Source organism: Arvicanthis niloticus, chromosome 4, assembly GCF_011762505.2.
Source record: "Arvicanthis niloticus isolate mArvNil1 chromosome 4, mArvNil1.pat.X, whole genome shotgun sequence".
NCBI classification, from domain to species: Eukaryota; Metazoa; Chordata; class Mammalia; order Rodentia; family Muridae; genus Arvicanthis; species Arvicanthis niloticus.
This window is the reverse complement of record NC_047661.1, coordinates 13,029,350-13,053,066: the sequence shown is the minus strand read 5'-3', so window position 1 is coordinate 13,053,066 and position 23,717 is coordinate 13,029,350. Positions and strand designations below refer to the sequence as shown.

Sequence of the window (23,717 nt, the reverse complement as noted above, 5' to 3'; positions counted from 1 at the left end):
AAAAAAAAATGTGCATTCTGGCAATCTAATTTCAAGTTCTCATGCTTGCTTGGCAGACATGAGACTTCATTTTCATGTTCTGTACATTGATTATTTTTTAAATAAGCATTGAAGATTCTTTTTCTTCCTGTCCCCTCCTCCCAAAAAATAAAAAGGAAAAGAAAATTTAAAAGTTTTGTACTGCCTTGGGTTCTGATCCTAATCAAAAGACTCCCTGAGGCCATGTCCTGCTCAGAGCCCATTCTGCTTGCCAGGACAAATGGCTCTTGTTTTCCTTTCATTGTGCCAAACAGCATCTGATTCAACCTGCAACATTAAAAAAAAAAAAAAAAAAAAAAGGTGCTTGCAAACAAAACCTTCCCAACTCCTGGAATACAGCAATCCATGCTTGCCCACTCATGCCTGCCGCCTGGCTTCACACACAAGCTCCACAGCCCACAGTGTACCGCACAAGCTGGACTCGTCTGCTTTCTGCAAAGTTTAGGAGTCAGACAATTGGAGGCGATCTTTGATGAATGACTTTCTGTTTTTACATGTAGAGCTCACTATAGCTTAAAATCTGACTAACCGCTTACACGGTGGGATACGCATTATTCCTCAAATGGTACACGAAGTCTAAACACGCAAGGAAAATGATTTTATAGATCTTCACCAGCGCCTGAGGAATCGATGATAACCCATTTGTGTCTATCTACAAGGACAATAATCAACCAATGAATTCTATATAAAATATTTTTAAAATACACTATGTACCCTTTTGTATGGCTTTTATTTGAACTTTCCCTCTCTGGATTCTCTGAAAGTCTTATGAATAAGAAGGGTGAGCAACCCACTTATTAGATGCTCAGCTGAGGCTGAGATGTTAATTGTCTAGCCCAGATTCCACAGTACCACAACCCCAGTGTCTCTGACTCGGTGGTTCACCTGATTCTGACTCATAGCTCTGAATATGACTGACTGCTCAGGGCTGGAAGGCAGCCGCCACCCAAACAGCGCTCCAAGACGTACACACCTCTCCTATTACTTGTGCTTTGCAACATTACATGTGCAAAATTAAAATCAGGAAGAAAGGAAGCAGGATATGGAATGCCCCACCAACTCCCTCCTCCTGACAGCAGGTTCTTTCTGCCAGCAGATCTGCTCAGCTGTGCGGCAGGACCACGGGCACCAACAAGGGAGTCAGAGGAAATCATCATGGGAACAAAAGCCCAGGCCTTTACAGCGGGAAGAGGTCCCACGGTCACTGGTTAGTCTCAGGTTCAAACAGCTCAGGCACATCTTGTGTAGAGAGGCCTCAGGAGGCAGGCTGGCCTGCAGGCCCAGCTCACAGGACTCAGAGATGCAGTGCTGGCTGCCCACAGATGCTGGCATTCGATGGCTCCTAAACTCTGCACTGTTAACAGAAGCTGCTGGCTGATCCAAACAGACTGAAATTGAAACAACTTACTCATTCTTGTAGAACACAGAGTTTAGGGGGCAGAGAGACAGCTCAGCAGTTAAGAGAGCTTGCTGCTCTTCCTGAGGACCCAGGTTTGGTTCCTAGCACCCATGTCTTGTGACTTACAGCTGCCTGCACCCAAGTTACACGGGATCCAATGCCCTCTTCTGGCTTCCATGGGTATGTGCACTCACATGCACATGCCCCAACATACACAGATATAATTCAAATAAATCTTTAAAAAAGGGAAAACATTTCATCTTGACCCACAGTTACAAGGTAAGCTATTTAATACTAGACAAATCCAGTCAGCATCAAAGCATCTACAGGGCAGAGGAATAATAATATAGTAACAACCCCTTCCAAGGAGAGATTTCATAGGTTAATTACAAGCAAAAGATTCCATGTGTGTATTTTTCATCCACTCTCTCTCTCTTTTTTTTTGGAAATTAGGTCTCACCCTGGACTGGAGGACCTCAGGGACATAGGAGCTCCATGTTCCGTGAGGACACTATTCTGCTAAGTAAAGAACAGGGTGATTCTGAAGTGTATATCTGACTCCACATATGCACTCATCACATGAGAGTGCACCCACATATGCACACATGCACACTCAACTACAACACGCAGTCAACAACAAGCAATAGAGTAAATAAACACAGAAATAACACCTGAAGGTAAACACTTAAACCGGGTCACTGCACTAACGTTTGTGGGAGCTTGGGGCCTTAATGCTCTTTCAGGGCTACACATTGTTTTTTTTCTGGGTGACTTTGGAGCAAATTTGTTTATCATTTTGGTTTTGCTTATTTGTTTTTGACACAGGATGCCACAGAGTATCTGGCAGCTCAGGCTGGTCTCAACCTTGCTTTGAGTTATTGCTTGAATTACAGGAGTAGACCACACACAGGTAATGTGTGCTAAGGACTGAAGCCAGGGCTTTGTAGCTGCTGTGCGAGTCCTCCACCGACTGAACTACCCCAGCCCTGGGGCAGAGCTTTTAGGCTTCAACTCACTGGCAATAGACTCCACCCAGATACTGACACCATAGTCTTTTTAGATGTCCCAGAAAGATTCAGTGGGGTCAAACCTAGTCGGTGCAGAAATATTAATGAAGGGCCATCGAAGCACATGATGCTGTACCTATAATCAATGAACTGGGGAAGTAGGAGCAAGAGAAGCAGGTTTCCAAAGCCCAGACTGAACTATTCACCAAGTGTGAGGCCAGCCTGCATTACACAGGACCCTGTTTCAAAACACAAAGACAGAGATTTTATTAATTAGCTGTACATGTGTATGTGTGAAAGTGTAGGTTTGAGAACCTCTCCAGTGCATGCACATTTGAGTACAATGCCCACGGAGGCACTGGGAAGAAGACATCAGATCCCCTAGACCTGTAATTACTAAGCACTGTGAGCTGACTCATGTGGGTGCTGGAAACCCAATTCCATTCCTTTGCGAGAGCAGTGTGCAATTTTATCCACTGAACCATCTTTCCAGCCTTGATATATACATGATAGGAGATAGAGACATAGACAACACTAAGGATGTATTCCTTCTTAGCCCTGGTACCAAGTTCCCATTCTGCTACCAGGTTCTATACAAAAAGAAGTAACCATGCCCTGAGAATTACCCCCAACCCCTTGACCCCTCAAGCAATAAGGACATCTTCACCTTGCTAGATCAGAGCTGAGAAAATGATGGGTGAGACCACACCCTGGCCAGGACTGCTTAACTATGATGTCTTCTGCCCAGTGTCCAGTTCTTTCAGTGAACCCATAAGGTTATGTCAGGACCCCATAAGATGGACCTGGGGACGCCTTTATGGGCCACTTCTTCCCAGTGTTCCCCTTATCTGCTCTTCACTGTCCCCTGTCCTTAATGGGCATGACGGGGTACACAGCCAAGCTTGGCCCATTGGAGCTGCCTGTTTCCAGAGTTTTGGCCTAAAAGCTCCAGTTACAGTAGCTGTCTGCTGATAACAAAGGATGAAGAACCCTGTGACTGTGTCATCAGGATCACTTCTCTCAGGCTCACAACAGCTCAGTCTTTTAAAGACACTGGAAAATCCTAGTGGTAAATAAGACATTTATTAAACTCCATTTAATCTTTTCACACCTACAAACTTCTCTTAAAGCTAGCTGACTAAGCAGAACGAAGAGATGGTTCTGTGGTTTAGAGCACTTGCTGCTCTTGGAGAGGATCCAGGCTCAATGCCCAGCACCTACCTGCTGGCTCACAACCCATCAATGCAGTTCCAGAACACCCCAGACTCTCCTCTGGCCTCTGCAGGTATTACACATTCGTGTGATCATATACACACACATTGGAAAAACATTCATATAAAATTAAACCAATCTAAAAACCAAGTTTTAAAAACTAGTTTGGAGCTAGTCTAGGACATTTGTTCTACAAATGGGGTCCAGTTCCTGCCAGACAGGGGACAGGACCGACGCTCTAGCCTACCAGAGTGAAGAGTGGGGCCTACTTGTGAAGCACTGTTTGTCTATCAAACACTGACACCCAACCTTTCACCTGGAAAGGTCACAAGAGTTTACTATGCCTATCCGGGAAGGAACAGGATAAGTCCACACTTACTCCTGCCTGATCCAAAATCCAAAGGGCTGTGTTTATGGTGCCAACCTGTGGGACTTCTACACGTTACTAATTGCTGCACCATGGAGGAGCAAAGCCAGCCAAAGACTTCCCACTGGTTCCATGAACAAGAGAGACAATCTTGACAGCAGAGAATGAGCCGAGGTGAACACAGACAGGGCCCTCTACAGTGGAGTGCTGTCAGGGGCATCTCTGCTTATACACTGAAGGCCTGGAATCAGCCATAGGCCTGAAGACAACGATAGGCCTAACCCACATGCCTGCTAGCACAAAGTCTTGGGTCTCTGTGGAAAAACACTGGAACAGATGGCTAGAAGCTATTGTAAACAAGCAGCTTTGGTGCAAGTTACCAGACTTTAGTCATAGACCTTGAAGATAGGTGACCTTGGTAGAGAGTACCAACTTAGATTGGGACAAGTGCATCATAGGTGGAGTCATAGTGTCCTGTCCCCTGAACCTTCACCCAGCTGACACTCTGTTCTGGAAGATATCTGTACTCCCCCTGAACACCTATGCTCCTATGTCATCCCCTTCCCCACATCCTGCCTTTTTGTGTATATAACCCCTGTGTGAAAAAGTAAAAATTATGGTTTGATCAGCCTATAGACACACTGTTTCTTTGCTTAACCCACACACAACCCCACACCCCCACACCCCGCCCCCTTAGGTAATCTCCCCGAACCTTTGTTTAATGTCCTGCTGGCCAGGACAGAGTGCATATGCAAGGCTGCCTGCCTTTCCTCTCCACTGTCTCCTAACCACACAGATAACCTTCCCACACTCCTATCCCTACTCTCTCACCAAAGCCTTCCAATGACTCTAGAAACCTTAACAAGCGAGAAACAAAGGCTTCTTTTTAATTCCCACCTACCCGCACCACTCAGGGTAAAGAAGTAAGAAATGAGAACATGAAGAAGGGGTTTTAATGAGGAATGGGAAGACGTGTACACGCTGCTTCCTTGTGACCCAGTAAGAAAGAACAGAGCATTCCAGAGAGACAAAGGAGAAGAGCTTTGGGTGTTTGATTTCCGCTCCAGCTGGCAGCGTGAACCTGGGAAAGTGGGGCATAAAACTGAGGTGGGCTAAAGTCTTGTGCAACTGTCAACTTTATTCAGAGCATCAGACAGTTTATACACTGAGGGTTAAGAAGAACCACATGACTAAGGTCTTCAATCACAAGGACAAGCCACATGTGACAGAACCATTTTCTGTAAAGGCATATGAATGGCAACAGCTGAAGGAAACTCACTCCTATCCAAAACACTTGGGAGGAGCATAAAATTGTTCCAAGGACAATTCTGTGTTTTAAAGAAACTGAGGTCTTGAGACTCTTTAATTTTCCTGGAGTTTTCTCACAAGCACTCAGAATTCTCACGTGACTCCATCTTGAACTATGTTCTGACAGTACTGACAAAGACAGCTGTCCAGTTTGCTGTTACTGTGACAAACACTGACCAAAACCTACTTGTGAAGAAAGGGTCTGCTTAGCTTACACACTATATACTCCATCATGGGCGGGGGGTGGGGGGGGGGAAGACATGGCAGGAACTTAAGGAAGGAACCTGAAGGCAGGAACTGAAGTAGAGGACTTCTGAGGACTCCTCTGAACTGTAGAGGCTTGCTTCCAGGCTCACGGTCAGCTGCCTTTCTTACCCTCCCAGGACCACAGTAGGCTGTAGGCTAGACCCTCCCACATCAACCATTTATCAAGGAAATGCCCCCCAAAGACTTGGCCACAGGCAATCTGTTGAAGGCCAATCAATAGATTCCTTCTTCCCAGGTAGGTTTGGGAAGCTGACTAGCCAGCATGCAAGCACGCAGTGAGAGAAGAGCTGGAAAGTGTGGAGAAAGACAACAGGGAGTGTGCTGAAGAGAAGCAAGCCAAGTCACCCTGCCCTAGCCCTGAGGAAAGGAAAGCACAAGCCTTGCCCAAGAGACCAGGAAGGCAGTCCTGGAGAAGAGAGACTGCAGTCTTTCCCTCAGGACAGGCATCAGTGATCCCTCTGGTGGATAGGTTAGCCATGGAGAAAAACCCATCTGTCACTGACTGACTCAGAAGGTAGTGCTGGGGGGCTCGTCTAGAGAGACAGCCTATTGTTTAACGCTGGGTAATGCTGAGGACCTGAGAGCAGAGAACAATGAGAAGTCAACTTATAGTCCACGGGTGGGAAAACAAGCCCGGGGAGCAGCTGTGAGAGCAGGCAGGCCAGCTGCAAAGGACAGGTTACAGAAGTTCAGCTCAGGCAGAAAAGAACACAGGGTTTTCCCTAACCTTTAACGCCTTCCTTGGTGGCACGGGCAACAGCAGTTTTCAACTGAGAAGAACCAGAGTCTGAGGTCAACAGGTGGACTGGCTTTGTAGAGCTGCAGAACTCTGAAGCCCAGTGGTCACTTCAATATCCACAGCTGTGTTCCTCCAAAGTGGTGATTAATACTACAAAGGTGTTGGGGGCCGTAAAAACGTGGGTCCTCTGCCTGTACAGACCTCACCGAGGATGCTCCACACACCCCAGTTACTTCCGAGAACATTACACACCTCAGGAGATGTCCGAGGAGGGTGAGACCTGCCCGACACACACACTAAGTGTGGCCAGAAGAGGCCCTGGGCATTTGAAGGGAGGCCAGCAAAGTGAACACAGCTTTGACACACAGCAGACGGTTGTCCAGTACAAGCTCAGCACAGCATAAGCCACAGAAAGGGGCCAAGTGCCCACATATGCAAGTGAACCTCAGCCCCACACAATATGGAGAAAAGACACCCCGCTCTACAAATGGTACTGGGAAACTGGATATACATGTAGCAAATGCAACTAGACCTGTATCTCTTACTGGGTGCAAAAATCCAGTCAAACTGCATCACAGACCTTGATGTGAGATCTAAACTCTGAAACTGCCAGAAGGAAAGGCACGAAACACATTCTAAGACAGAGGCAAGGGTCTTCTAAAATGGACTCCAGTGGCACAGGTGTTTATTCCCGGGATTGACAACTGGGACTGTGTGAAATTAAAAGGCTTCCTCACAGCCAAAGAAACAATCAGCATGAAGACACGGCCTACAGAACAGGAAGGAAAACCCTGCCCGCTGACCATCACACGGTGTTAATACTGAAAATGCATCGAGAACAGCAAACAAACTGAGCTGACCAGTGGCCCAGAATATAAATGCACTTGCCATGTGACACCCTGATGTCAATCAGTGGGGCCCATATAAAGGGTGAAGGGGAAACTGACTCCACAGTGTTGTCCTCTGACCTCCAAATGCCGTGCTGTGCACGGCTCTAACAAATAAATACATAAATAAATAAATGCAAACCTAAACACTCAGGCCACAGATTACCCATAAATAGGCCAATAAGCCAAAAGGGTATTTCTCTCTTTTCTTTTCTTTTTGAGATAATAGCCTTCTTTCAAAATGGGCAATACTAAAAAGAAATACCTGTGGATGATACGTACCTGAAAAATAGTTCCACATCCTTAGCCATGGGGAAGAATGCAAATTAAAACTGTCGCAATCTGGGGCTGGAGAGATGGCTCAGCAGTTAAGAGCACTGACTGCTTTTCCAGAGGTCCTGAGTTCAATTCCCAGCAACCACATGGTGGCTCACAACCATCTGTAATGGGATCCAATGCTCTCTTCTGGTATGTCTGAAGATAGCTACAGTGTACTCATCATATATATACACGTGTGTGTACGTGTACGTGTGTGTGTGTGTGTGTGTGTGTGTGTGTGTGGTGTGTCAACTGTACCTTGGCCAAGTCAAAATGGGTATCACCAAAATAATAAATCAAATGCTGGTGAAGAAGATGAGGAGGAAGAGGAGGAGGAGGAGGAACCATTCTATCTGTGGGGAGGACTGTACCCTGCATAGTCACTAGGGAAATCAGCATGAGCTCTCACAAAAGGTAAAAACAGAACTCCAGAGATACCTGCCTGTCCACATTTATCACTGCAGTATTCAAAGCAGCTAAGAAATGGAACCAGCTTAAGTGTCCACCAACAGATGAGTGGATGAAGAAAAGATAGATGGTACATGTACATAAAAGAATTTTAATTACCCATTATTAACATGAAATCGTGGACTGGGGATATAGCCCAATGGTAGACAAAGTGTTCATCTAGAATGGGCAAGTTCCTGGGGTCCACACCCAGCATCATAGTTTTTAGAAATTGTAACATTTGCAGAAGATGGTTAGAGGAGTAGAAGTGTGTTATCTGTGTGTTTTTCTGTCTGGATGTCTTTCTGTCTGTCTGTAGGTCATGAAGGCAGGAAGAGAGCAGACCTTTAGCAATCAGGAGGCGCTCATAAGGAAAACAAGATGCAATAGCATCCATGTGACCTGAGGGCAGAAGAGGAAGGATCTGAGGCAACATGGCAGGCAACAGGAAGTCAACAGAGATGGAGGAGGAACAAGAACACTGCCATACATGCACAGAAATGCCACAATCGAAACCCAGGACTTAGTACGCTAAGTCTTTGGTCCACAGATTTAATCCCTGTACTCAGAAGGCAGAAGGAAGGGAATCTCTGTGAATTCAAGGCCTGCCTGGTCTACACAGTCAGTTCAAGACCAGCCTAAACTACAGTTAGGTCCTATCTCAAATTAATTAATTGTTTTAAAAGCTGTGGTAGTCTAAACCTTGGAATCCCAGTACTCAGGAGGGTGAGACAAGAAAGTTGGTCATGATTACAAGACCATCTTGGATTAAATATATACATAAAAAAACTGTATTAAAAAGAAAAGACATCAACAACAACAAAATCCCAAAAAGCAGAGAATGAAAGTTACTCAGGGTAGGAGGCATTGAGAGGCTGTCGGCTCAATCCCTACATGTGCCAGGGTCTAAAAGAAGGAAAAAGAGGGAAACAAGAAAAAGAGAGAGAGAGAGAGACAGACAGACAGACAGACAGACAGACAAACTATCACAGTTTTCTCACAAGCAGACCCCAAATATATACACAATACCAAATAATAAATATAAAAAAATTAAGGAATGACACTGACCGATCCAGAAAATCCAGGCAGCCTATGCTATCTCTCTCAGATATTCACTTACCTGGAATGCTATTGTTTATATCCACTAAGCACTAGGAGGAAGGCTATTTATAACTTGGTACTATACTGAGCGATGCTCAAAACTGTGCTAAGGGTCACAGACAATGTCAACAGTCTCTCATCTGACCCTTGTCCTTGAGGTTGGCAAATAGCTCTAGACATGTGGTAGCCCAGAAGGGCTGAGGACACACCGCGCTGGACAACCAAGCATTGATGGGTGCTGACAATGAGCCAAACAGAAGACCAGAGCAATCTCCAGAGCAGGTACATGTCTCTGTCTTTGCAAAAGAGGTGCAAGTTCACATGTGACCCTACATGGCTACCTGCATTAATTACTTCTCTGTTGTGGGAAAATGCAAGCCACTTTTTGTTTTGAGACAGGGTCTCACAACATTGCCCAGGCTAGCCCTGTGCTCTTTCTGTAGCTCAGGCAGTCCTTGAACTTGAATTCCTTTTGCACCAGCCTCCGATACCACCACACCTAACTGAAAATGATTGAACAAATGAATGTACAGTATTACCTTCTATGTCTTTCTTCCCTGTCACCTCCAGGTTCATATTTTCTGAAGCAGTGGACAATTCACCCTGCCCACTTCCTACTTAGGTTCTTCATGGGAAGGAAACAGATATGCAGGCAAAAGTGAAGTCTGGCTGGCAGGCCCTGCAGGATGCTACCTGGCTTGAGAAAGGGATGTAACCTGTCCCGTGTTAGCAACCTACCCTTTGCGCTCAAAGCTTCTAGGGATGGACCTCTCTGTGTCTTACCCACTTATTGACTTAGGAAATTTACAGAGATTTACTTGGTGCCAGGAAGTTTTCAAAGCTGGATACATAAGGTGGGGGCGGGGAGCACAGCCCTGTCCTTTCTCCTCTAGAGACCCTTCTAACTAGACAGAGGAAACAGACTTAGCTGCAAAGACAAATGATTTAAAGGTAACTGAGCAGCCGGGCAGTGGTGGCACACACCTTTAATCCCAGCACTTGGGAGGCAGAGGCAAGTGGATTTCTGAGTTCGAGGCCAGCCTGGTCTACAGAGTTCCAGAACAGCCTGGGCTATACAGAGAAACCCAGTCTCGGAAAAACCAAAAACCAAAAACCAGAAACGAAAAACCAAAAACCAAAAACCAAAACAATAAAGGTAACTGAGCAAAGCTGGGGATGGCGACTCATTCAGCACATAGGAGGCAGAAGCAGAAGAACAGCCATAAGTTCAAGGCCACCCAAGCTACAAAGTAAGAGATGCTTGTCTGGACTCACAGAAGAAGGAAGAGATGCAAACTTAACAAATGCACAGTTATCAGTGGAGAGATCAACAAACCAGGGAAAGAGGGAGACAGAAGAACAGGGTCGAGGGGGAGAGAGGATGGCAGGATAAGGAACTGAGAGGAGTACCTGTGAGGATCCAGTATTGATGGTGTGACAGAAGTCAGAAGCCTCAAACCAGACAATGACTCATTGCATTGAACATTTGCAAGGAAAGATGTGTGGATAAAGGGTATACATGTGACACACTGTGACACACCACAGCTTCCACACAAGGTATTTTTTTTTTTTTTTTAATTTTAGCAGGGAGGCTACAAGGGCAGAGGGCAGATACAAAGGGACTTACAAGCCTGTAATCCAGGCACTTAAGAGGCTGAGGCAGGAGGAGGTTGAATTCAGGGCCATTTTATATAGCGCAACCCTGCCTCATTAAACAGGCTAGGAAAGAGAGAGGAGCTCTGAATACAACCTGGAGAGAGAAGGCTAGACCACCTCCATGTGAAGATGCAAGCTTGCCAGCCATCTTTGGAGAAGATGGCCTAGAATTAACAGCTAGTATTTAACCAAAAACAAAACAAGACAAAAGAAAAAAAAAACATAGTTAATTAATTCCAAAGTCAAAAACAAGCATAAATCTTTAAAAATATTATGAGGAAGTTGGAAACCCAGAAAACAGCAGTCTTGGGGGAAAAAAAAAAAAAAAAAAAAAAAAAAAAAGCCTGCAGAGGAAACAAGAGGCCGATTTCAGCTAAGTTCAGAGTCAGAAGCACGTGAACACTGAGGTCAGATCCTTGAGGCAGCTAGAGCACCAGACCGAAGGAAATCAGAACCAGAAACTCCTCCAGTTCTCTAGGGCAAATGACTGTCCAAACCAAAACCGGTCAGAGGCAAACCTGCCTGGTGGGTGGGAACACTGTAGAGGAAAGTGGGCTGCTGGTCAAAGCAAGAAGGCAGGAGGGCCTCTGAGGCATAGGGGACAAGAGAAAGGTGTCAGACACACAAGGACAAACAAGTTCACGGCAAGGCAGGAGTGGGACAGGAAGCTGAGCTCTCAGTATTACTGCCTTGGTGTCATGAGTGTTGGAATATTAGGTATGAGGCATGCGCACAGTGGAAGTCATAGTGTCCCTTCACAACAACGGAAACCCTAAGGAAGACACTGCGTATCCCAAGAGTGCCCTAGAAAAGATTTCCCAGTCTTCATCCAACTCCACACACAACCACCCTTTTGCTGGGACCCTGACCTCAACACATGAAGCCAGGTCACCTTCCGGCGAGCCACCACACCCAACTGTTTACTGCCAGGCTTATTACATCTCAGCAGTGCCCTCCAAGGACCCAAACCCTACCTCAGCCACCAGCAGACCCTCTCTCAATCAGGCTCAGTGCCACCATTGCTGCAGCTCTGAGAGTCTGTCCAGGGCTCAGCACAGCTCCTCCCTCCCACCCATCCCTGAGCATCCCCACAGCGGCAACCCTGGTCAGCTGCTCATCAAACTACTCTAAGCCATTTCTTCACGTTCTCTGTTGGATAACTAGATTCTGCTTGAAATTTCAGTTTCTACACTACAAGTGGGGACTCTTCTAAGGCTTCTGGGTGTAGCTCAGTGATGCAGTGCTGGCCTACTGTCTTAGTTAGGATTTTATTGCTGTGGACAGACACCACAACCAAGGCAACTCTTATAAGAACAACATTTAATTGGGGTTGGCTTACAGGTTCAGAGGTTCAGTCCATTATCATCAAGGCAGGAGCATGGCAGCATCCAGGCAGGCATGGTGCAGGTGGAGCTGAGAATTCTCTATCTTCATCTGGAGACTGCTAGGAAAATACTGGCTTCTAGGCAGCTAGGGTGAGGTGTGGATAAAGGGTATACATGTGACACACTGTGACACACCACAGCTTCCACACAAGGTGACCCACCTACTCCAACAGGGTCACACCTCCAAATAGTTCCTCTCCCTGGGCCAAGCATATACAAATCACCACACCTAGTATGTATAAGGCCCTAACAGACCAGAGAAAAAAGCAAAACACTCCTGAATGCTAGCGCTATAACCTTACTTGGGAAGTGCTCGCCTTAGCATGGTGGAAGCCAAGGGTTGTTAGCACCTCATCAGCAGGGTATGTGATCTCTGCACTTGGGGGACAGAAGCAAGGGCATCAGCTCAGCGTCCTCAGAGGCTACATGGAGTTGTTGGCCAGCCTGGGCTATGGGAGTCTAAAATAAATGCTGAAGATTGTTCTAAAATACAGGCTAAAATCCCATAACTTCCTGCCATCTAGACCACACACAAAAAGCCACTCCTTGCCCCGCCCATACTTCCCTCTGACCTCCACTCTGGCCATAAAACTTTTAAGGCTCTAGCTGGCCTAAGCTATTTTTAGGCCCTCAACTATATCACCATCTCTCCTCGGGCCCCTCATTCATGTTCTGTTGCTCTGGCTAAAATGCCTTTTGTTCCTCTCTTGTAAGTGCCTGACTTCCATTTTCTCAGCTGGTCCCTGTGCCACATCAATTAGCATGGTGGTGAAATTCCTGAGCATGACAGCAAGGCAGCCTGGCCTTCACCCAGTCCCACCTCCTCATTGCTGTCATCCTGAGCAAGTTTTCTTTCCTCTGAGTCCTCTCCTCTGTCACATAAAGAAAAATGCCATGTTATTGGAGTGACGCAATGAATCACATGTGAAGCCTAGGATGTGAGAGCGAAGGCACTCACGGTGGTTAAATACTGAGTGTGCTGTCAACACTCAGCCTTGCTGACAGATTAGATATCAAAGGAAAAGAGACATGCCCCAGTAGCCAGGGCCACTTTCTGTTGTTCGGTCTCGTGGAGCCTTGACATTCTGATCCTCCTGCCTCCACCTCTCCAGTGCTGGGATTACAGGTGTGTACCACCAGGCACTGACCCCAAGTCTGTGTCTGATGTCCTTTTTGAAGGATATTACAGGGACCCATAAAAGCCCCAACTGTAACTTATGTTCTGTCATTTGAGTATAGCCCCTGTCACTATCAGATGGCCCATCACATCTCATTGAACAGCAACTGGCAACTGGAGTTTGTTGTACAGCTATATTATGTTTGTTTGTTTGTTTGTTGGGTTTTTGAGACAGGGTTTCTCTGTGTAGCCCTGGCTATCCTGGAACTCACTCTGTAGACCAGGCTGGCCTCGAACTCAGAAATCCGCCTGCCTCTGCTTCCCAAGTGCTGGGATCAAAGGCGTGTGCCACCACTGCCCAGCTAGCTATATTATGTTAATTGAAACATCCCAGGAAGGATGTTGCTAAGAGCCCAGGAAGTAAACTCACAGGGCCCAGGAAGTTCATGAAAGTTACAAAATTCACACACATATACACCCACCACAGGAATACAAGTCAACAATGGCTGGGACAGGAGACTCTAAGGTGGAGTCCAGGGCAGCATCACCCATGCTGGGGATGGGATTTTCCATGACACAGCTGCCTTCGGATTACCTATACTCCTGTAACATACTCATGTATACACTAGACTCATAGCTTCACTAAGCAAGCCTTGGGCAGAATAGTTTCTTTGGCTTGTCACTGATGCCTGTCTTATTGCTGTAAAGGGACACCAGGACCACAAAAGAAAATATTTAACTGGGGCTGGCTTGCAGTTCAGAGGGTTAGCTCATTATTGTCCTTGTAGGTAGCATGGCACATGGTACTGGAGAGGTAGTTGAGAGTTCTGTCTCAGGATCAACAGGCAGGAGGAAGAGAGATCGACTCTGGGCCTGACTTGAACTTCTGAAACCCCAAAGCCCACCCACAGTAACACACAAGTTCCTCCAACAAGGACATACCTACTCCAGCAAGGCCACACCCACCCCAGCAAGGCCACGCCTACTCCAACAAAGCCACACCTCCCAACAGTGATTCACCCGATGAGCCTATGGAGGCCATTTTCATTCAAACCACCACCTTATCTCAGATAAATAGATATTTGTTTGTATCTCATCAAGAAAAGTTCTACAGCAAGACCAGTTACCGCTGACTCCACATTACCTGTCTCCCATTCATTCTACTGCTCCTAGCACTGTTGTTCCGGCTGATACTTGTTAAGGGTTGGAGGGATTGCTCAGTGGTTTAAGCCCTTGCTGTGCGATTCCCCGGTGATTCCAGCCTTGGGAGGCAGGACAGGGAATCCCTGGACAAGCTGGCTAGAGCTCTGAGTTTCATCTAGAGATCTTTCCTCAAAGAAAAAGGTGGAAGATTGATGGCAGAATATTCTGGACTCAGGACAGTGAGAATGCTGAGTTAAGACACTGCCAAGTTCAATCCTTAGGTCTCACACAGCAGAAGGAGAAAACAGTCCTGCAAGATATCCTCTGACCTCCACATGTATGCCACGGCATGTGCATGTCTATACACATCACACACACACACACACATGCATACGCATCTGCACATGTATGCCCTGACACGTGTGAATGTACATACACACAGGCACTCACCGCAGACACACTGAAAAGAAGAAAAATATCTTTATTGAATACACCCAAGAATGTGCGGCTCAACTTAGCATGTTGTGTGTCTTACTAAGTTGCCCAGGCTAGTCCTGAACTTGTCCTTCTCCTGAGTCAACATTTCCAGCCACTGAAATTACACAAGTACACCATCACATGTGCATGTATGTGATGTATGTGGACATATACTATACGTGATGATACATATACATGGCATATATATATATGTGTGTGTGTGTGTGTGTGTGTAACTGGTAACTGGTGTGCGCACACACACACACACACATAATATGATGACTTTTGGGTAGCAGGATTTTAACTTTATTCTGGAAACGCTGAAAAATATATAGCTACCATTTCATAATATGACATACCTCCGATTGTCCTGGGAGTGCTGCCAGGCTTGTCACTTGGCAACTCAATGGCTTTCTCTTCCCTTTGGTGGTGCTGGAGAATGAATGGAGACCACCGCGCATGCTAGGCACACTCCACCACTGAGCTCATTCCTAGGCCCCATTTCATCATTCCTTCATTCCATTTCTTTGTGAGATAGGGTCTTACTATGCAGCTCAGGCTGACCCTGAAACTCTTAATCCTCCTGCCTCACATTTCCAAGTTTGGCCCTATTGGTACATACCACCCCAAACTAGGTCCTTCCTCCATCCTTTATGAGCATAAAATGGCGGAAATAAATAAATAAGCACATTATTACAACACAGTCTCCTTGGAGGCTAAGATAAACACATGCTGGTTATTCATTTATTTATTACTGTGAACTATGCTTGAACCCAAGGCCTTGTGTTTGTTAAGTAAGGACACATTCTACCTCTCCTCTCCCAGCCCCAACCCCCTTTAAGTTTTTATTTTAAGGTAAGTATCTTACTAAGTTGCCCAGGCTAGGCCTGAACTTGTCCTTTTCCTGTGTCAGCATTTCCAGCCACTGGGATTACAAAGTATACCAACCAACCTAGCTAAAACTACACCTTCCCCCTCCTCTCCCCCTCCTCTTACCTCCTCTGAGTGCTAGGAATAAAATCCAGGTCTTACCCATGCTAGAAAAACACTGCACTGTTCAGCTGCACGCCAGCCTCCTGCTCATTATTTTTAGAGTAACCATGCATAAAAAGAACCTTTCAGAATGAAAGGTTCCACATCCTACAGAAACGTCTGCAGATCAAGTTTGGGCTGCCTATAAGAAACAGGATAGGTTGCCTCACAAAAGATCACTTAAGGGGGACACCCTCTCTGTGCCCATGGCTGGATCTGTAGAAGTGTTAGAAAAAAATTAAGATGAGTCTATTAATATTTTATTCCCGTACACACCTGGTAACTGACTTGACCTTAGCATCTCCCAAGTGCTATCTGCAGAACACAACTCAGCCGGCTTGCCTGTCAGAACTAGTGTAAGTACCAATACCTCCGTGAAGGTGAAGCCTTTCTGCTGCCCTGTCTCTGTAGGAAATCCAACTGAATCAGCTAATCATCACTATGGTTACTGACCCCTCAAGCTTCCATGAAGTAGTGGTCTTCATGCCAAGTCTGGAGGTGGCATAGAAAACTTGTCTCCTACCAAGTATAGCAGCCCACTACCACAGTCCCAGTGTTCCAAGAGTCTGAAAGGGAGTTATCACAAGTTCAAAACCAGCCTACACCAAGGACACAGTAAGGCCAGCCCAGCTCACAGTGCATGACAATGTTTCCAAAAAGAAAATCAGGAAAACTTACTCACTAATATATTCTAAAGTCAATTTAGAGCTCCAACATTCATCTCTCCTTCTGGACTACAGAGGCAATGTGAGCAGCTGCCTCAGGTTCTCAGGCTACCCCTGCCCATGGACTGCATCTCCTCAAACCACGAGCCAAAAGAAACACCTCCTCTACTTAGAAATAGTTAAAATGTACCTGATATGGGTATTGTTTTCCCATTGAAAACGTATGGCAAAGGTCAGTACACTGGAGTTCTGAAGTTTCCAGCTAGGCTGTAATTTCAGTCAGACCCACACAACACAGGAGTGCAGCAAGGCCTGTAGAGAGCTCAGGTCAGGTCAAGTTACAGCTCTAAGTGTGAGGAGACATCTAACAGCTTTGCTTAGCTAGTCCAAAAGCTTGGTCATCCATAAGACAGGGAACAGCCTGGTGCTGTGCTCAAAAAATAGGGGAAGTCAGCAGACCACGCCAATTTCAGGGACCTTTCTTTTATATCTTGTCACTAAGAAGATTCATAACTGACATCCTGTAGGCTCTCTCACTGGACACTGAGCTAACAGACTCAGCCAGAATGTATGACCAGAAAGCCCTTGAAATCGCGCCCCCCCACCCCCGTCTCTGCCTCTAGAGTGCTGGGAACACAAGCATGTGATGAGAACACAGGCATGAGCTGGGAACACAAGCATGTGATGAGAACATGGGCATGAGCTGGGAACACAGGCATGAGCTGGGAACACAGGCATGGGATAAGAACACAGGCATGGGCTGGGAACACAGGCATGTGTACTATGTACAGGTTTTACATGCACACTGAGGATTCAAACTCAGGTCCTCATACTTAGAAAGCATTTTGCTTTGCTGTCTGAGTCATATCCCCAGCACCCACTAAATTATATTTTACAACAGAAACACTCTAGCTATTAGTACTCAAAAAAATATGAGTTGACGACAGTTTAATATTTTGTTTGTTTAGGGATCAAACTCAGGGTGTCACACACGCCAGGCAAGCAGTCAACCTTTGAGCCATACCCCACACCCCCTCCTCTATTGTTCCTGAATTTTCCTTCATTTAAATGATTTCGAGGTGCCTCTGATCTGGGCTGCCTCGGATCTAGCACATACAAGATAAGCACTCCACCAGTGCGCTGTGTTCCGATCCTCTTTCCCTTAACGAGGAATGTTTCCCCTATTTTTTACAAATGACCATGTATTTCGACTAGCAGGCGGTTCTCAATCCTGTAAAATATCTGCATCTCTAGCTACAGCCTTGCCTCTCTCCAACCATGACATAACAAAGTCTGCCCAAAAGGACTGGTGGTCAAGAAGAAAAGACATGCTACCAAGGTTTCTGATGGGCACTGCCAACCCATGCTCTCCCCAGCAGTGCTTGGCTCTGAAAGCAGGACCCGGGAGGCACCTTTTCATCTGCACAACCTTTTCTTTCTCTCCTTTTCTTTTTTGTAACATGTATTCCAGATTAGCATCAGATATGATTTGTAGATAAAGATGGCTCCGCCCCTTGAATGCAGCTATGTACAGCTATACCCGGTTTAGGCGGAGCTCAGGATTGAACCAGAACCTCGGTCAGCCTGGCCACTCTACCAAGTGAGCTACAACCCCAGCCCACTTACACACAGAACACTTTCAAAGATGCTCTTAGACCTGACTCCCCTCTGTCCCGGGGCTTCCTTCGATATCGGCTCACGTTCTGCCTTCCACCAACACACTGCCACTGTCGTGTGGCTGTGAAGTCTGAGGGCTCTGCTGTCACGCTGAAATATTCCTCAGTAAACATCTTATTCCCTTAGACCAGTGGCTCTCAGCCTTTCCAATGCTACAACCCTTTAATTTAGTTCCTCATGTTGTGGTGACCTCAGGCCATAAAATTATTTCATTGCTACTTCATAACTGCAATTTTGCTACTGTTATGAATTATAATGTAAATTATCTGATATGCAGGATATCTGATATGTGACCCCTCAAGACCCACAGGTTGAGAATCACTGACTTAGACCTTGAAGCTCACCCAACTAATCTTATAACCTAGCCATACGTGCTGGATTACCTGGGTAGATTAAGCAAAATATATATTATCATTACTATATCAATAATATCCTAAATAAACGTATTCATTACAGTATTGTGTCTTATTTACGTGGTAATACAATTTGAGGGAATTTCCTTCTTTTTTTTGACAGAAGATAATCAGTATATACCACAGGTTGGCCTTATGAGTTCGGGAAGGACCAAGGTTCTTTGCTACAGTTGAAATCACCTGGGGAACTTTCAAAAGACAAGACCACTGACCTGGCTGGAAACAGAAGCTCAGTGGCACAGTGCTTTCCTAGCACGGATGAAGCCAAACCCTGGTCCTATAGCCACAAGGAAAATAAGTGCTCAAAAACCCTGAAAACACCCAGAATTCCAAGTAAATGTGGTATGGACGATGGCCCAGGCAGGAGTTTTTAGGCAGCCCTAGCACTGGGGAGCTGAAGACTGGAGGCCAAAGGTTCAAAGCTAGCCCCTACTACAAGAAGCACTTTCTCAAACAACAAAAAGCAAGAGGAAGTGAGAGACCTGAGCAGCTCCAGGAGCTCCCAGGAAGGAAAGCGTAATAAACGTGATCGGAATGGCCTGACACCGTGCACAAGGCAAAAGGAAATGGCAGACGCTAGAGGCCAATGGTAACAGAACAAGGAAGCACACCACTAATTATCTGTAGAAAGGTCTCAATATGGAGTAGCCCTGGCTAACCTGAAACTCTCACCATGTAGACCAGGCTGGCCTTGAACCCACAGAGGTCTGCCTGCCTCTGCCTCCTGAATGCTGGAGATGTGTGAGCCACCATGCCAGGCAGCGCGCTCAAATTTCTTGACATTAGAAAGAAGGTCAAGCTTAGTGTCTCTCTCTCTCTCTCTCTCTCTCAAGATTTATTTATTTCATGTATGTAGGAAGGTACTGTCGCTGTCTTCAGTCACACCAGAAAACAGCATCAGATGCCCATGACAGATGGTTGTGAGCCACCAAGCCACCATGGTTGCTGGGAATTGAACTCAGGACCTCTAGGAAGAGCAGTCAACGCTCTTAACTGCTGAGCCATCTCTCCAGCCCCCATGCTCAGTCGCTTAAACAACTTCAATTGCTTTTCTAATTGAGCCAAGCGACTTAAACCACAATTACTTGGCAAACAAGCCTATGCCAACTTCATGACGGCTCTCTAGGTTCTGAAGCTATAAATCAGCTGATCTTATGGTTTGGACAAAATTGGGACAATCCTACAGACTTTCCTCACAATCCATGCTGGATCGCTGTGGGAGGCACTCTCAGTACAACAGGCTATCGGACTTTAAATAAACTCCCAGGACACTCAGGAGGCAGAGGCAGGAAAACTATGAGGTGAAGGCCAGCTTGAACAACATAGCAAGTTTGAGGCCAACCTGCTGCAGGTAGCAACGTCTGGATTCTAAACACCAAAACTAAGGAAAACAAACAAACAACTTAAAATAAATTTCAGGTCAGTCCGGACTATATACAGTGAGAGATCAAGCCTCAAAAGAACCAAACAAACAAAAGTTAGAACAACAGTTGAGGGACATGGTGCTATGTACTTTTAATTCCAGCACTTGAGGGGCAGAGGCAGGTGGATCTCTGTGGGTTCAAGGTTAGCCTGGTACACATAGAAAGCTCTAGGCTAGCCAGCCAGACCTACAGACTGAGGCTTTGGATGGGGAGTGGGGAAGGAAGACCCGCAGCTGGGCCAACATGAGCGTGTAGCTCCCTGTCCACTATTTGTCCTGCATGCACAGAACCCTGAGTCTAGACTCTATTTGGGGGAAAACTCAGGGAAACCACTTTCCAAGTAGACTGTGCTTTCTTCTGGTCTGAATGGTATTGCCAATATTCTCAGTTTAGCAGGGAGTCAACCAGACCCACTCTCAAAACCCACTCCCAAGCCAGCATCAGGTGAGAACACACATTACTTTATCACTTCCTGGGACTGCCTGACAGCACACCCCCAATTCCCTGCATGTTGGAGGGCCCATCATAGAAGTCTGGCACCTTGCCCTGGTGGTTTGGAAGGCATGTTGGGGAAGAAAAACTTTCCTCTAAAGCTGGACTTTCCTAAAAGACTGTGATATGGAAGAATTCCTCAGTGACCTAAAACATAATAGACAAAGCATCTCCACACCAGCACAGAGTTTTCCTTTCCTTATTTTAACTTATTAAAGATGGCCAGCCCAGCCCAGTACCGTACACACCCCTAAGTCTCCAGAATTTCTGTCAAGCACAAACTCAACTTCATAAGGGCTTCCTAGGAAAGACTGACTTTCTCAGTTTCATGTAGAGAACAGACCACTATTCCACATCCTGTTAAAGTCTCCATGATGTCTCCCTCACAAACAGTGGGGAATCTCTGTGGAAGGTGCCTTTAAATAAACTCCCTGGACACTCAGGATCAGGAGGCTGAGGCAGGAAAATTATGACCCAAAGGCCAGCTTGAACAACATAGCAAGTTTGAGGCCAGCTTGCTTGAGACAGGTAGCAAGGTCTGGATTCTAAAAACCAAAATTAAACAACATAGTCTGAACACTAGGGATAGTTCAAGGACTGCATACCCAGCCTCAGCTACAAGACCACACATACACACACACACACACACACACACACACACACACACACACACACACACAGTGTGCAGACAGGTCTGTAATGTCAGCATGAAGAACAGCCAGCAGCTTGACCCACATAGTAAATTCCAGCACTTGGGAGGCAGAGGCAGGATCAAGAGTTTAAGACTAGTCTGGGCTGCTGGGTGGTGGTGGCACATGCCTTTAATCCCAGTACTTGGGAGGCAGAGGCAGGTGGATTTCTGAGTTCGAGGCCAGCCTGGTCTACAGAGTGAGTTCCAGGATAGCCAGGGCTACACAGAGAAACCCTGTCTCGAAAACACCAAACCCCCCCCCCCCCCAAAAAAAAAGACTAGTCTGGGCTACACACAGAATCCAGCTAGAACTACATACTGAGACTCTGTCTACAAAACAGAGAGAGGCAGACACACAGACACAGAGAGAGAGAGAGGGAGAGAGACAGACAGACAGACAGAAACACAGAGACCAGAAACACAGAGAGAGAGAGACCAGCTAGAGCTCACAGGTTAAGAGCACTGGCCCTGGGTTCATTCCCAGCATCCACTCAGGGGCTTACAACCTTCTTTAACTACAGTCCCAACATTCTCTTCTGGTCTCTGTGGTCACTCCACCCACATGGTCCACGGATTTACATTCGGGCAAAACACCCATACATAAAAATTAATCAAAAAAAAATTTTAATGCATGTCCAGGTAGGTAGTGGCACATGCCTTTAATCTCAGTGTTCCTGGGGCAGCTGCAGGCAAGTTGGAGGCTAGCCTGGTCTACAGAGCAAGTTCCAAGATAGCCAGGGTTATGAAGAAACTTTGTCTCGAAAACCAAAACAAAAAACGGTATTAAGGCTCAGTGCTGGGCAGAGGTAGAGGGTGGAGGAGCGCTGGGAACCCGCATAACGCAGAAAAATGTAGCCATGGCATTCAGCCCTAGCTGGAGACTGTGCTTCTTATACTAAAAGCAAACCTCCTACCATGTAATAAACCAATGATACTGTCCACCCCACGGGGGAGCAATGTACATGAGCAGGATACAGTGCAGAGAAATGACACCCTGCAGGTTAAAGAAGGCCACACCGCTCTGGTTCAAGCCAAGGTTATCTCCCAGACATCGAAGGACGGAAAACTAATGCAGCAGGCAAACAGAAAACAGCCCTCCTGGCCTGCCAGCCTCCCGGCCTTCTTTTCTTCCATTGAGCTGAAAGGTGCCAGGGAGAGAACCGAAGGTCAGAGCGGTTCCTCCTAGCTTTCGGTTCCCAGAACCGAGCGCTAAGGCCTGGGAACGTTAGGAAGCTGCCCGCGCCCGCTTCTGCTCACCCGGGAATCACAATCCCCTTAGCTAAAAAACATTTAACTCCTCCTCTGCCTGCCGGTGGGACAACGGAGGTGGGAGCGGGGTGGTTTATAAATTGCTTAAGGCTTTGGCTCAAGACACAGAGAACCAGGAAAGCAGGAGAGCTAATTAGAACCAAGGAAAGGTTAAACAGCTGTCGGAGATGCCAGGCGAGAACTTCTGTTTCTCATATCTGCCGGCGGATTTAAAGGATGCTAACACGACACCCTCCGTGCCCGGGATAGGGGTCCCGGGGAAGAGTGCGCGAGTGCGCTCGGGGAAAACATGGGTGACACCGGATGCCCCCACTGCATTACAAGGATGCAAACACGACACCCTCAGAGCCCGGGGATCAGAAGAAGCAGGGGAAAGCAGATGCGCGTTCACGGGAACACAAGACATCCCTATTGCAGGACAAGGATGCAAATGTGACATCCTCAAAGGGCGCATGGGCAACCGGGATAAGCGATGGGGGTTTCGTTTAGGGAAGCAGGGACGACACGGGGCATCCCCTTTCGCTCTGCTCACCACTTGCTGCGCGCCGCGGAAAGTGGCGTCCAGCAGCATCAGTTTCCAGGGGTCGGACACCGTGCTGGGCAGTGGGATGTACACGTAGTAGGCGGCCAGCGCCAGCAGCGCGGCCAGTAGGACGCATGACGACCTCATTGTCCCCAGGCCGGGCTGTCTGGAGCTGACAGCCGTACGCTGCGATGCTACCGGGAGACGACCAGCAAGTTTCTGCCAGCCGCAGCTGCTGTTTCACGTGTTCCTCCTCAGGCTGCGAGCCAATCACAGGCTGCGTCGGGAGGAAGTGGGAGCGCGGATATGCCCCCTCCGCGGTGTCCTTGCAAAAAGCTGCGGGCTCGCCAGGTTGCAGGAAGCAGGGTGGTGCAGCCCGGAGGACGCACAGCAACCCCTGGCGGACACTGTGATTATGACTGCCTGCGATGCCAAGCTGCCTCTGAAGGTGTGGCAAAAGGGGTTCCGGGTCAGCCTGAGCTACTTGAAACAGTCTCGGAAGAGAAACTTAACAGTAACAAACAAGCAAGCAAACAAACAATAAATACATTGGGTTTGACACACGTAATTGTCATCTTTGGTTTTGAAAGGTTGAGACATAAGGATGAAGGCCAAGGTCATCCTGGACTGCATCACAAGTTTGAGTCAATACTGGGCTAGAT

The 23,717-nt window shown here is 46.8% G+C and overlaps 1 protein-coding gene across 2 annotated transcripts in view; it reads right to left on the bottom strand.

Moving 5' to 3' along the window:
• The window catches only part of Nceh1 (neutral cholesterol ester hydrolase 1), a 56,347-nt gene extending 32,951 nt beyond the window's left edge, over nt 1-23,396 (bottom strand). The window contains exon 1 of one of the 2 annotated variants that reach the window (XM_034500698.2): nt 23,065-23,396. In XM_034500698.2, coding sequence (XP_034356589.1) covers nt 23,065-23,202 — 138 coding nt within the window. In that variant the 5' untranslated portion in view covers nt 23,203-23,396. Of the gene's footprint in view, nt 1-15,228; nt 15,461-23,064 lie in introns of those variants that run through there. The other variant, XM_076932201.1, reaches the window with a different exon arrangement.
• Between the last annotated feature and the right edge of the window lie 321 nt (nt 23,397-23,717).